The 14,320-nt window shown below is 38.2% G+C and overlaps 1 protein-coding gene across 9 annotated transcripts in view; it reads right to left on the bottom strand.

The window, feature by feature from the left end:
• Positions 1-14,320, bottom strand: part of ANKRD44 (ankyrin repeat domain 44) — a 312,052-nt gene that overhangs the window by 90,402 nt on the left and 207,330 nt on the right. For all 9 annotated transcript variants that reach the window (XM_027563508.1, XM_027563498.1, XM_027563489.1 and 6 more), the window contains exons 9-10: positions 14,061-14,139; positions 3,681-3,795 (exon numbers count right to left, since the gene is read on the bottom strand). In XM_027563508.1, coding sequence (XP_027419309.1) covers positions 3,681-3,795; positions 14,061-14,139 — 194 coding nt within the window. The remainder of the gene's footprint in view (positions 1-3,680; positions 3,796-14,060; positions 14,140-14,320) is intronic.

Genomic DNA, 14,320 nt, shown 5'->3' on the forward strand with positions numbered 1-14,320 from the left:
AACTCCATGGACAGAGGAGCCTCGTGGGCTACAGTTCATGGGGTCACAAAGAGTTGGACACGACGGAGTGACTAACACTTTCACTTTTACTTTTCCCACTTCGACAGGCTATAAACTCCTTGGCAGCAAGCTCTGTGACCCCAGAACCTGACACAGTGGGTGACACTTAACAAGCCATCAACAGATATTCAGTGAATGTAAGAATATCAGAATCAGTTACCTGTAAAACTGTAATACCACTAATTCTGCTACAATTGAGGCAGAGAAAGCAGTGAGAGTTTAATTGATAAGATGGAATACAAATTAAAAAATCCTAGAGACAAGCACCCCAAAACTAACAAAGTTAAAGAAAAAACCCAATGGCTTTGATACCACATAAAGTTGCATAAGCACCAAGTCACACTGCAGAAACTTACAAAGTTCAGAGAAACAAAAAAGAAAAACAAAGAACATTTAATCAAGGCTTGAAAATAAGATGCAAATAAATTCATCAGAAAGTAATGACTATAAAACTTGTCATAAAGAGATCTTTAAGAATACATTGGCCATATTGTTTATGAATTAAAATGGGTTATTTTCATAAATGCTCCTTTTTGTTCACTTATTTATAGAAGGAAACGCCTGTTTTTCTCCTCTTTAATGAGCTGCTGCTGCTGCTGCTGCTGCTAAGTTGCATCAGTTGTGTCCGACTCTGCGACCCCATAGACAGAAGCCCACCAGGCTCCTCTATCCCTGGGATTCTCCAGGCAAGAACACTAGAGTGGGTTGCCATTTCCTTCTCCAATGCATGAAAGTGAAAAGTGAAAGTGAAGTCACTCAGTGGTGTCCAACTCTTAGCGGCCCCATGGACTGCAGCCTAGCAGGCTCCTCTGTCCATGGGATTTTCCAGGCAAAAGTACTTGAGTGGGGTGCCATTGCCTTCTCTGCTTTAATGAGTTACCCTAGATAAATTTACAAGGAGCCCAGAGAACAGTGACTTTCTGGGGAAAAGTGAAAGTTGCTCAGTCTGACTTTTTATGACCCCATGGACTATAGAGTTCATGGAATTTTCCAGGCCAGAATACTGTAATGGGTAGCCTTTCCCTTCTCCAGGGGATCTTCCCAACCCAGGGATCGAACCCAGGTCTCCCACATTGCAGGCAGATTCTTTACCAGCTGAGCCACAAGGGAAGCCTAAGAATGCTGGAGTGGGTGGCCTATCCCTTCTCCAGCAGATCTCTCTGACCCAGGAATCGAACTGGAGTCTCCTGCATTGTAGGCAGATTCTTTACCAACTGAGCTATCAGGGAAGCCCAAGCCTTTAGCAAATTCAACCATCAATTCTCCTGTCCCTTCACTTGGATATTTTCTCTTTAGGTGACTTCCCTCCCCACACAACATACACACTCACTCTCACACACAAACACACACACAGTTGTTGCCTTAACGAACCACTGTTACTGAAGGAAGCATGTATTAACCCCAGATATGCTGGGGCAAAAGGAAGCATATGTGGCTCTTTGAGGCTGGGACAATGTTTCCCTGGCCAGTGTCCCCAGCACGGTCAGTAGAAGGAAAGGCTACTTGACCAACATCATTCCTAAGGCATTTTTGCCACATAGTTTGAGTTTGTACGAATTGAAGGTAAAATAATCTCAAGGAAATAGACTTTGTGCTTACTGAGTTAAATGTGGTTTTTCAGAAATTTTAAGTATTGAGCCCTGTTTATCTATAAAGCTCAAATTTAAAAAAAAAAAAACTCATTTTTCAGATAAGTTCAAATCTGAAACAATCACTGAAAATATGAACATATCACAGGGTGAAGATAGCTTGTGCCTAAACACTTTATTTCTGCTTAACTGACATTGAACATTTAAGATCTTTGGCTTTGGGTTGCAACTCTAGACTCTGGTAAATGCCTCCGAAATCCTAGAACACTGCTCTTTCCAGGAAACCGAGCTGCTGCTTTAGATTTGCAACCTCCCAGTCAAACAGGTCCTTTGACTTGAAGTGGATTCCTTTCTCTTCTGAGACAACCCACTGTTCTTGGCATTAATATTTGTCAGTGTCTCTCTACCCTTAGTCTTGTCCTTAGCTTGAGAGCTCATTTCTTCTCTGGCCATTCACAAGAGTCTGCCAGGTGTTTCTAGTCTGGACCACTTCAAGTTTGTCTGGACTGCTATTAGAGCGATGTTTCTTACACACAAATGGGATCATTAGACACAACCTACCCTACACATAGTTATAATTCTTTAACAACTTCTGAATGCCTCAGAATGGTATCCAACTCCTCAGCAAGATGTTCGAGGTCCTCTGAAATGTGGTTCTTCCTGCCTTTCCACCTCATCTCTTTCCACTTCCCTAACATGCTAGATATTATCAAGCAATAATACATAATAACTTATAATAATTTAATAATTAGTTAATAATATAATAATTAATAGTTAGCCTTTACTGATAGCTTACTATGAGCCAGGCACTGTTCAAAGAGCTATTAAGTTGGATTATCTTGTTGAATACCTTAGCAGATGCATTTAGATAACTCACACACAGATCTTAACACATACCAAAGAGCTTTACTAGTGATTAAGTCCTTTAATCCTCATAACAAACCTATGGTAGATACTATTATTACTCCCATTTGCCAAATGAGGAAATCAATGGGCAGACAGGTTGAGCAACAAGCTCAAGGTCACATAGCTCACAAATAAGGCAGCTTGAACTGGAGCCCAGCTAGCGCCCACTAAAGGCTGGGTCTCCCACCGTGATATAATGCAGCCTTTGGCAGAGCATGGCACCATCACACGCTCTTCAGCCCACCAGGCCAACTTCCACCCCACTAGGCCACCCTCCCCATGGGAGCTGTATCTGCTCCTGCTTTCCTTCCTGCTTGGGAAGTCTGCTACTCTGCTCTATTCACATAATTCCCATCCTTCAAAGTCTACCTAAAAATCACCTTCTCCTTAAAAAACTATGGCCACCTTTGAGCCTCTCTCCTTCCTGTCTATAACCTATGGCATATATTGTCTACACTGAATATTTTGCCATTAAAGTTCTGTTTCATTTTGAACTTTGCTAAATACGATTTTGCATGGTTCTTTGTCTTAAGTGGGTTTTGGGCCTCCAACAAAATTATGAGCTCCTGGAAGGTACCAATCAGGTAACGTATATCTGAAATTTCCCACAGCACCCAACATTGCAATGGATTCATATAGATGCTTCACATATTCTTGTTAAATTGAAGTACAAAATGAAGTCAGGTCCCTCTTCCCTATGTGGCAGATTTACTCAATTATACAGTATAACCATATCATTAAACATGGGTTATTAACATATGCAAAACGGTACTCTGAATAAAATCTGAGTTTGCCCAATTATGTTTTATTTTTCCTGCTTAACTAACACTGTTCATTGGAAAAAACAGAAGAATATTAAAAAACAGAGATTTAGGAATAACATTCAAGTTCCCTTAATTAAAACCACTGAAATAGGCCTCTTTTTGATATAGCTGAAAAATAAAATTGGTTCTTCCTTGCAACTGTCATTAAAAATCACTTAATTTAGTTCTAATTTGTGTTTAGCATAATGTTGCAGATCTACCTTAATTTGGACAAATAGGATCTATCTACAGCACAGCAGAACCCCTTTGGCAGTACTCCCACATGTGGCAATTAATCCACTGTATTTTTGCTGTAACCTACTTGGCTGTGTCAGCTCCACTGGTTATTAAGGTGTTAATCAAAAGCTCATGACCGTATCTTGCAGCCACATGAAGAGGAGTGTTCCCATCCTTATCCACACAGTCAATTTCACCTCCTAAAAGAGACATTTTAATACAGAATAACGTAAGGATTCATGTTGACTCAGATAATATACTCACAGTGACCAAATGTTGATTTCATTTCTATTCTGTGCATCTCTGCTCTCAAGAACAAGAATGCTTTTTAAGGGAACAAGTTACCATCTGAAGTTGTAGTATTATTAAATCTGCATGGAAGGAAGTCTATTAGAAATGCTTTTTAAAAACCTTTCCACGTTGTCTTATTTAAGAATCTAAAATCTTACAACTACATTCCCTCTCTAAATAAACAATGTAACCAAATGCCACAAAATGTATCTCTGAAGACATATTCAATTTTAATTTTACTTGCCGAACTAAAGACCTATATAAACCTTATGTTACAGCATAAGAACCAAAGGAATAGAGTTCAAGAAAAGATGTATGTAGTTTGATTATCTAGTTTAAAATATGATGAGTAAAATGAGTAAAAGCATAAACTATAAACTGAAAGTATCCATATTTATCAAAACTATCACATTAATTACCTACAGTTCTTTTAATAATAGTTCCATTTTATTTTATTGTATATTGCCTCCTTTTCCCCAAATTCTTATTTTACTATGTCTCTTTCTTTCTCTCCCCTTTTCATATATGTGAAAAGATATATAATATATAATAAATGAAATACAATTAGTCCATTAATTTATTTGAAGAACCATTTAGAAATAAGTTAAGACATCATGGATTTCACCTCTAAGAACAGTCTCCCGTATAACTACAATACCATCATACCCAAGAAATTTAACAGATACCATAATTTTGTGTAATATACAGTGTGTATTCTAATTGTCCCTGAAAATGTGCTTTATAATTGTTTTTTTTTTAAATCCAGGATTCAATCAAAGAGTCTGACAGCATTTAGTTGTCATGTCTCTTTAGATTCTTATCATTTGGAAAATCTTCCTGCCTTCTATGTAGGTATGTAGGTATCTCTCAAGTTATTGATATTTTTGGAGACTAAGCCAGGAGTCATATATGATATAGTGCATTCTGGAATTGTCTGGTTATTTCCTCATTATTAGATTCAGGCTAAATATTTTGGCAAGAATATCCCAAAGTTGAAATGCACTTCCCATCCCATCTCCACAGCACACACATAAGATCAAGCCAGTCCGTCACTGGATGATACAAGTGTTGATTACTTACAATGGGTACAGACCATCAGTTCGGGAAGATGAAACAGTTCTGCAAATGGATAGTGGTTATGGCTGCACAACTACGTGAATGTACTTAATGCCACAGTACCATATGCTTAAAAATAGTTTAAATGGTAAATTTAATGTTAAATGTATTTTACCACAATTTTAAAAAGAGGCTTGATTACTTGGCTAAGGTGATGCCTTCCCGCACTCTGCACTACAAAATGCCTTTTCCCTTTTTACAATTAGCAAAGAATTTGTGGGTGATACTTCCAAATTGTGCAAATATCCACTTTCCCAACAAAGTTTCCCACAATGATTTCAGCATAAACAGGGAGCACTCTGTTCAAAAGTTATCTGCATTCTTTATTCTGTGTGCTTATATTATCAATTTGATACACAGCCTCATTTGATTGTGGGCTTCCCAGGTGGCGCTAGTGGTAAAGACACTGTCTATGCAGGGGACATAAGAAACGTGGGTTCAATCCCTGGGTCGGGAAGATCCCCTGGAGAAGGGCATGGCAATCCACTCCAGTATTCTTGCCTGGAGAATCCCATGGACAGAGAGGTTGGGCAGGCTAAAGTTCATAGTATTACAGAGTTGGACATGACTGAAGTGACTTAGCACTCATTTGATTTTGCCTTCAAATATTTTACTGGCTTTAACTTTATTTAATACATTAAAACATGTGTTTCAAAAGTCTATACTTTAAAAAAGCCTCATTTCTATCCCTTCCACTTCACCCTCAACCACATTCTATAGTAATTAATCATTTTCACTAGTTTTTGTTTATGCTGTGTTTCTCTTTGTAAAAAATAAACAGATTCTTTTACGCCATGCCTTTTTTCCCCCGCACTTAACAATGTACCCTGCAATTCATTCCTAGAGATCACTTCTTTGGATATCTTTCTCATTTTTGTATGACTGGTTTTTCATTGCATAGATGTATTAGTTAAGTAAACCAGTCTGGTATAGATGATCACTTCTTTAGATATCTTCCTCATTTTTGTACGACTTGCTTTTCATTGCATAGATGTATTAGTTAAGTAAACCAGTCTGGTATAGATGAATATTTAGGCAGTAAAAATAATTTTGCTATTATTAGGAATGCTGCAGTGAATACCTTCATGCAAATATTGTTTTGTATTTGTTGAGTGTATCTTCAGAATAAATTATTAGAAAGGGGATTTCTAGGTCAAAGAAATGAGTATATGGTTTTATTAGATTTTGCCACATATCATTCTCTAGGTGCTGTACAACTTTGAACTCATGTGAGCAATGTGTAAGAGTTTCTTTTTCTTCAGTCTTGCCAAGCTTTTGAATATATTCCATGTAATGAGTGAAAACTGGTTTCTCACATTGTAGTCTTTATTTACATTTCTCTTGTTAAGGAAGTCGAGAATCTTTTCATATATTAAAGGGCCATTTGTTTATCTTTTTCTATGAACCATTTGTTCATGACTTTTGCCCATTTTTCTAAGAGAGAGAGAGAGAGAGTGTGTGTGTGTGTGTGTGTGTGTGTGTATGACCTTTTTATTCCTTAATTTTTAAAGGTTCTTAAAAGAGTTGGGAGATTACCCACTTAGCAGTAATTCAATTCAGTTCAGTTACTCAGTCGTGTCCGACTCTTTGCAACCCCATGAATCACAGCACGCCAGGCTTGTTACAAATATTTTTGTCCTAGATTTTCTTTGTCTTTGGTGGTTTACCCTGAAGAAATTTGTTTTATAATTTCTTTTATTGTATTTAGATTTTGCATTGTGGTTTTAAAAGTTTTCCCCACATCCTAGCAATATAGAAACTGACACATGTGAAAATATTTGCTATATGCATTACTGATAATTGAGTAAACTTTCAAGTATTTTAAGAGCCTCTGAAAATCAAGGAATAAGGAGGAATTAAGGAGAGGGAGGAATGGGGAGTGACTGCTAAATAGGATGAGGTTCTTGGGGGCAGATGATGAGAATGTTCTGGAATTAGATAATGGCGATGATTGTAAAGCCATATGAAGATACTGAAATCCACTGAATTGCACACTTTACAATGATGAGCTTTTACAGTATGTAAAATTTATAACCCAATCATGCAGGAAGGGCCTGAAGAAAGCTAAAGGAAAAGGGGAGGGAGTAAAGGACAGGCAGCACACCAAGGAGAAAAAACACCGTGTGTACTCTTGCTTATGGAAGACCATGTGCATTTCTGCTTTTAATAAAAGAAAGTACCTAAGATATTGGGGCACCAAATATAAATTAGTCTAAGATTTTATTTCCTGACTATCTTGCTCATAAACAAATCTCTGCATCATTGTGGAAAGCAATTAAGTTATTGAATTATCAGTTCATGCTCTTAGATATCAGGTGTTTTAGAGTAGGTCAAATCTTCAGCTTTACCTCATTATCAATTATATTGAACTAAACTAAGCTGATGTTTTAAAACTAAAATATATCATTTTAAGATACTAATACTATAATGTTTGGTTTGTGTATCTAAACTACACATACACATTTATACATTCCAGAATAAGAAATACAAAATCCTGAGAAATGTAAATATTGTATAAATGGCTTAGATCTAAAAAGATATTAAACATTTACTTTAAATAATATTACTGAGAAAGTAATTTTCTCATTGTAGAAAATTTAGAAGATGCTATAAAATACAAAAAATAAAACAGAAGTCATCTATAAACTCACTGATTATTTTGAGGTAATCAGTATTAATATTCTGGATTTTTCCTTTCAGTTGTTTGTGTGTATGTGCATTTGTGTGTGAAGACATTTCCCATGGTTAAGATCATAGAATACAAAGAGTTTTGCATCCCGACTTCCCCCTTAATATTACATCACAAACACTTCCCATGTCATTAATTCGTTTCATTAAAATAACTGCAAATCTCCATGATATCAGTATTTAGAGAATTTACTTAGAAAGGCCCCAGTTACAAGGCATTTAGGCTATGCCCAATTTTGCCTCTAGGAAAAACACAAGAATGAACATAACTATACATAACTTTATCCACATTTCAGATGATCTCCTCCAGCAGCATTTTCAGAAGTAGTACTACTGGATTGGAAGTATGAGTATTTTTCAGGCTCTTGATGGACACTGGGAAATTGCTTCTGAGAAAGTCTGTGCCCATTTGTACTCCCGTTACCAGTATATTTGAGAACCAAAAAGAAGCCGTTGACAGTCTTTTCAGATCTAAGGAAAGAACATTAACTTCTAGGCCACAACACTCTCTCTTATGATACGACTGTTATAAAATCTTCACAATAATAGCTGCATGGCCCTTCACTCTAATGAATCCTACTATGACCACCAACCCCCTAAGATTTATTCCCAACAAACAATATTCTCTCTAGTCAGGTGTGTTGGTAAACCAGAGTTAATAAATGAGATTCTCTCTTAACAGTGAAATAATTACAAATATGTGTGGCCTTTGTAGAAGGGGAAGATGTTTAAAAGAACTCCAATGAGTACATGCATTTATATAGGATTTAAGATGTTTCACTCCACAGCCAAGACTTCAGCATGTGCCAATTAATGTACACATTTGGATTTTGCAACTTAATAGCTATTTATAAAATGGTAATCCCTTTTTGACTTTGTGACAGAGAAATATAAATGGCAGCTTGAACACAAATGCTGATCTTTCCTCATATCTTTGTTTCTGCAGCAAAGTATTGATTTTTAAAACCAGTTGCTCAAATATATAGACTATTATCATTTTCATAAAAGTAATTACATATCTTCATATCTACATTCTTAAATACACGTAAAAAATCTGGACGTTTCATCAAATTGTCAATAGAAATTATTGGGTGGGATTAAGGAGACACATTGATGGGGATCTCTTTAATAATTTAATTTTATTCTATAGTGAGCATGTATTCATTTTATTGGAGAAGGAAATGGAAATCCACTTCAGTTTTCTTGCCTGGAGAATTTCATGGACAAAGGAGCCTGGCAGGCAACAATCAAGAAAAATAATAAAACAAAATTAGTTACTGCAAACTTTTCAGTTCAGTCACTCAGTCGTGTCAGACTCTCTGCGACCTCATGAACTGCAGCACTCCAGTTTTCCCTATCCATCACCAACTCCCAGAGCTTGTTCAAACCCATGTCCATCGAGTCGGTGATGCCATCCAACTATCTCATTCTCTGTCGTCCCCTTCTCCTCCTGCCTTCAATCTTTCCCAGCATCAGGGCTTTTTCCAATGAGTTCTTCAAATCAGGTAGATGAAGTATTGGAGCTTCAGCATCAGTCCTTCCAATGAACATTCAGGGTTGATTTCCTTTAGGATTGACGGGTTTGATCTCTACTGCAAACTTTTAGGGACTCAAGAAATAGCTCGCAATAATTTAAATTTAGAAGCATCCAATTTAGATCATTTTTATGCCTTGGGGACAGGCAGCCACTTGGTCTCCATGGATACCTCAGAGTAATCCAGGATACAGGTACCCATGTGAGAGCTGCCCACAGTGGTCAGCCTATAAGGTCCACCCACGGAGCTGATCAAAGAGTGGAACCTCAAAGAAATCTTTGTCCTGGACAAACACTACATTGCTCATGTTCTGAACCAAGTGTTAGGGGCTCCATGTTTATCAGCCTCAAATATTCCAAAAATAAGATAGGAAAAGAGAAGAGTGAAAAATACTGGAAAGGATGATCTAGGGGATTTGAGCTGATAAAGTTTCTTTGTTGTCACTATAATTTCATGAGTCAATTTAAAACTGTAAAAATATGGGTAATTATCTTAAATTGTCCTTTAAAATATACTTCTGGAAAACATCATAATTTAGTAGAAAATAGACTATTTGTTATTCAGAAATATGTTTAGGACCTCTAGATGAATTAATTTCTATTTTATGGTCACTCCCAAAGCTTTCCATTTTCATTTGAAAATCTTTAACAGTTGCTTGGAATTCAAATATCTTTACTCTTTATTTGAAAGTTGCAAGTTAATGTTGGTAAACCAGCATTGATAATTAGTGAGGAAAATAAACATTTGTGAGTTTAGACACAGGCAGAGCATATAGGAAGAGATGATTTATGCAGCATTATCCAGGCATTCATCTGAAATTAGCTTTTCATTGCACAAACAAGAATAGTCATCTTATTAAGTTGCCTTGGAAGGGCTATGAGCCCAAATATCAAAAATCTCACAATGAATCATCCTAACCTATCCCTTGGCTCTTCCTTTTCAAACTCTATTTATTTTTAAAGCTTCTATGAAAAAAAAAAAAAAAAGCATCATTTTGAACTTTTGTAACCTGCTGAGCAGCATCTAAGGCAGCTGCTTGTGCAAGTGGCTGGATCAAATGCCTTCTGATACCAGATTATGTCTTCATTTAATTCTTTCCCTCTCTGGTTCTGACAACACAGCTTCAGATAACAAACAATGCGACTGAACAGCAGAGGCACTCTTTGTTTATTCACTTAAAAAAGAGTTTTTAAAAACGATCACCTTACCAAAACTGAATGATTGGGGGCGGGGGGAAGGTATTATAAAGAACTAATAGCCCTGACTAGAGAGCAGTCAGAGAAGCAGAGAAATGCTGCAAAAAGCCCAGATTATCAGAACAATTTAACAAAACAAACACCAAGCATGTCCCTCAGCAGGTCTCAGGACCAAGTGATGTCCCCATGGGGGATGGGCATTCAGGGTCCTGCCATGTAGGGATCCACTCTGGAGGATGGACACCAGGTCCTGGGAGTGTGAGTCTCTGGACCTTTCCCAAAAGGAAACCAACAAACAGGAGGAAAGGAAAGAGCTTCCTATTCTTGTCCCTAAGGGCATGTTTTAAAAAATGTCAAATGGGATGGTATGGGGAGGGAGGAGGGAGGAGGGTTCAGGATGAGGAACACATGTATACCTGTGGCGGATTCATTTTGATAGTTGGCAAAACTAAATCAATTATGTAAAGTTTAAAAATAAAATAAAATTAAAAGAAAAAAAATGTCAAATGGAAGAACTCACAGTTCTCACATGTGTAACGAATGCAAAGAATTGTTGGCTGAGAGAAGAGAATGCCAAATTATCCTTTTACAGGGATGCTGCTGCTGCTGCTGCTGCTGCTAAGTCGCTTCAGTCGTGTCCGACTCTGTGAGACCCCATATACGGCAGCCCACCAGGCTCCCCCGTCCCTGGGATTCTCCAGGCAAGAACACTGGAGTGGGTTGCCATTTCCTTCTCCAATGCACAAAAGGGAAAATTGAAAGTGAAGTCGCTCAGTCGTGTCCAACTCTTCACAACCCCATGGAGTGCAGCCTACCAGGCTCCTCGATCCATGGGATTTTCCAGGCAAGAGTACTGGAGTGGGGTGCCATTTCCTTCTCCAAGGCATGAAAGTGAAAAGTGAAAGTGAAGTCACTCAGTTGTGTCTGACTCTTAGCGACCCCATGGACTGCAGCCCACCAGGCTCCTCCGTCCATGGGATTTTCCAGGCAAGAGTACTGGAGTGGTGCCATTTTACAGGGATGACTCTATGCCAAATACAAGCAACTCTTAAACAGAATTCAAGTTTTAAAAAAATTTTTAACATGTCATTGTTCATCCAGATAACACATTTGTAAGTGAGTGTTTGAGAGTTCAGTCTCCAGTGTTAGTCTTCCTGAGTTCTAATCTCTGTTCCTCAACATATGTGCCAGGTATCCCAACAGAAGTGACAACCTCTCTGCCTCAGTTTCTCCATGTTTGAAATGGAGATGATAACAGGACCTCTTTCTCATGGGGTGGTTGGAAGGATTTATGTGGAGTGCTTAGTCAAGTGCCTGGCACAATGTGAAGAACACCCAACCATTATCATTATATATAATAAGTTATATACTATAGCCACTATATTTTCAGTATTTTAGGACCCTGGACTCCACTCAACCCACAAAGCAAGATGCCAGGCCAGCCAAGAATAGGCTCTGAGACAAGCTCCTTGATCATAGAGGACAAGACATAGGGTCTTTTTCAGGTCTCATTCCCATTCAAAAGTCTAGCAAGAATTCTAGTAGAGAGGGCATGGAAATTTAAGTTCACAGGGATGGTTTGTGAAAAGATCAAAGCAGCCAGCGGGCCCCCAAGACTGCTTTAAGCACACTAGCATGACACAGTTCTGGCCCACAGAGATGGACCTATAGGAATGCAGTGCTTCAAGGTGAAAAGCTGCTCCTTCTCTGGTCTGGTCGCTAGTGCTTGAAATTGCTTCAACAGGGAACAATGCTTTTTAATGCCATCAAGCTAAAGCCCAGTGATTATATTCACATTAAAATTTTCAAATTGGATACCAAATAGCTCCCTGGTTTTGTTTATTTTTAAGGCAGTGGACACTGTTTCTGAAAAACAATTGAGAAATATAGTGGGATGAGTCGTTGCTGTTTAGTTGCTAAAGTTGCTAAGTGAAAGTGAAGTCGCTCAGTCGTGTCTGACTCTTCGTGACCCCATGGACTGTAGCCTACCAGGCTCCTCCATCCATGGGATTTTCCAGGCAAGAGTACTGGAGTGGGGTGCCATTTCCTTCTCCAGGGGATCTTTCCAACCCTGGGATCGAACCCAGGTCTCCCGCATTGCAGGTAGACACTTTACCATCAAAGCCACCAGGGAAGCCCTGAAGTTGCTAAGTCGTGTCCAACTCTTTCGCGACCCCATGGACTGACTGTAGCCTGCCAGGCTCTTATGTCCATGCAATTTCCCATGCAAGAATACTGAAGTGGCCCACCATTTCCTTCTACAAGAGTGGGATGAGGAAAGTGTGCAAAGGAGAGATGCCAGGGTCCCTCCCCACCTCCCTTGATTTCAAGAGAAACAAAACAATTAAAGTGGTTTTCCAGTAAAGTGAATGTCAAAGGCATACCACACATTTCAAACTAGAATTAATACATGTTGTACAGTTAATTTCCAATTACCTGCATTTGCTCACTGGAAATTTGCTGGGATTGCTTTTCTTCTATAGTTTCACTGAAGTGCTTATAAATTTCCTGTGCTTTGCTGCAGATATTTTGCTTCCTCAGCATAATTTCTCTGCATAGTGTCAAATGACTTCAGTACCTAGGACATACCTTGTGCATGCTAAGTCACTTCAGTCATGTCTGACTCTTCGAGACCCTGTGGACTGTAGTCCGCCAGGTTCCTTTGTCCATGGGGATTCTCCAGGCAAGAATACTGGAGTCGGTTGTCGTGTCCTCCTTCCGGGGATCTTCTTAATAATACCACTAATGCTTCAAGTGTATGTCATCCAATATTCTTACAGATGGCAGGAAGATAAGTCTAAAAAACTGACTAATGTCTGAGTTTTGAGATCTAGAAATGTGGGTCAACTAAAGATAGTTTAGGAACTGCTGAGTTTATGTGAAATGTTGGCAAATATCTGAACTAAACCTGTTTGGGTTTTTTTCCACATGTCTTCAAGATTAGCTAAGATAACAGAAGTTGTGCTAGCAAGGTCAGTGCACTCCCAGATTCTGTCCATTACCCTCTAATAGTAACATGAACCTTGATGCAAAGTGACACTCCCTAGTATTTTGGCTGCAGAGACAACCCAGTGGTTCAAGCACATCTTTATTGTAAGTCTGGAATATTACTCGATTCTCTGACTTTCCAAGGTCTCAATCAAGCCTGTGATTTTATCATCCTTTATATCATGCTGTATATATCATGCATCCTTTATACCTGCTTTTCTGCTGAGTCATCTCATTTTTCTTACCTTTGCCCAAGTAGCTTAGTGAGTTTTAACTTACGAAACTATGGTGGGTTTGAAAATTTTAAAATAATTCAGCTTTGCTGCTAGAAAATGCCTGATACTTATTTTTACTAGTTTCTGAGTAAAACATGCAGGCTCTTAAGCCTATATATAATTTCCAGTTTCAAAACTCACATGTTCTTTGACTAGGAATTGACTATGAAACTTATGGTTCTATGTCCTTATTCCTAAGCTGGGTGGTGATGACCTGATAAGGAGCTTTTAGCCAAGTTCATCAAAGGATAGTATAAACCCAAGCTTAATAAACACTAACAGAGCATTGTATTTCATATTCAAATAACTGACAGCCAAACTCAAGTCACACCAAGAAACTGTTCCAGTGACGACACTGTAGCAGAATCTCTCTTACCATTCTGAATGAGGGTTTGTGACCGTGTGAACCTTCCGTGGACAGCTGTCATGTGCAGCGGACTTTTACCATCTTTACTCTAAAAATTGAGAGAGAGAGAGGAAAAAAAACAAAGGGCAAGTAACATCAATCTGAAACATTCCACAGTTTCCAATAGAGTGTATATGATATTGCAGGTTTTTATCTAACATCACATTTTTTAAAAAAAATTAAGTATAGTTCATTTACAGTGTTGTGTTAGTTTTAGGTATTCAGCAAAG

This window comes from Bos indicus x Bos taurus, chromosome 2 (genome assembly GCF_003369695.1).
Source record: "Bos indicus x Bos taurus breed Angus x Brahman F1 hybrid chromosome 2, Bos_hybrid_MaternalHap_v2.0, whole genome shotgun sequence".
Lineage (NCBI taxonomy): Eukaryota > Metazoa > Chordata > Mammalia > Artiodactyla > Bovidae > Bos > Bos indicus x Bos taurus.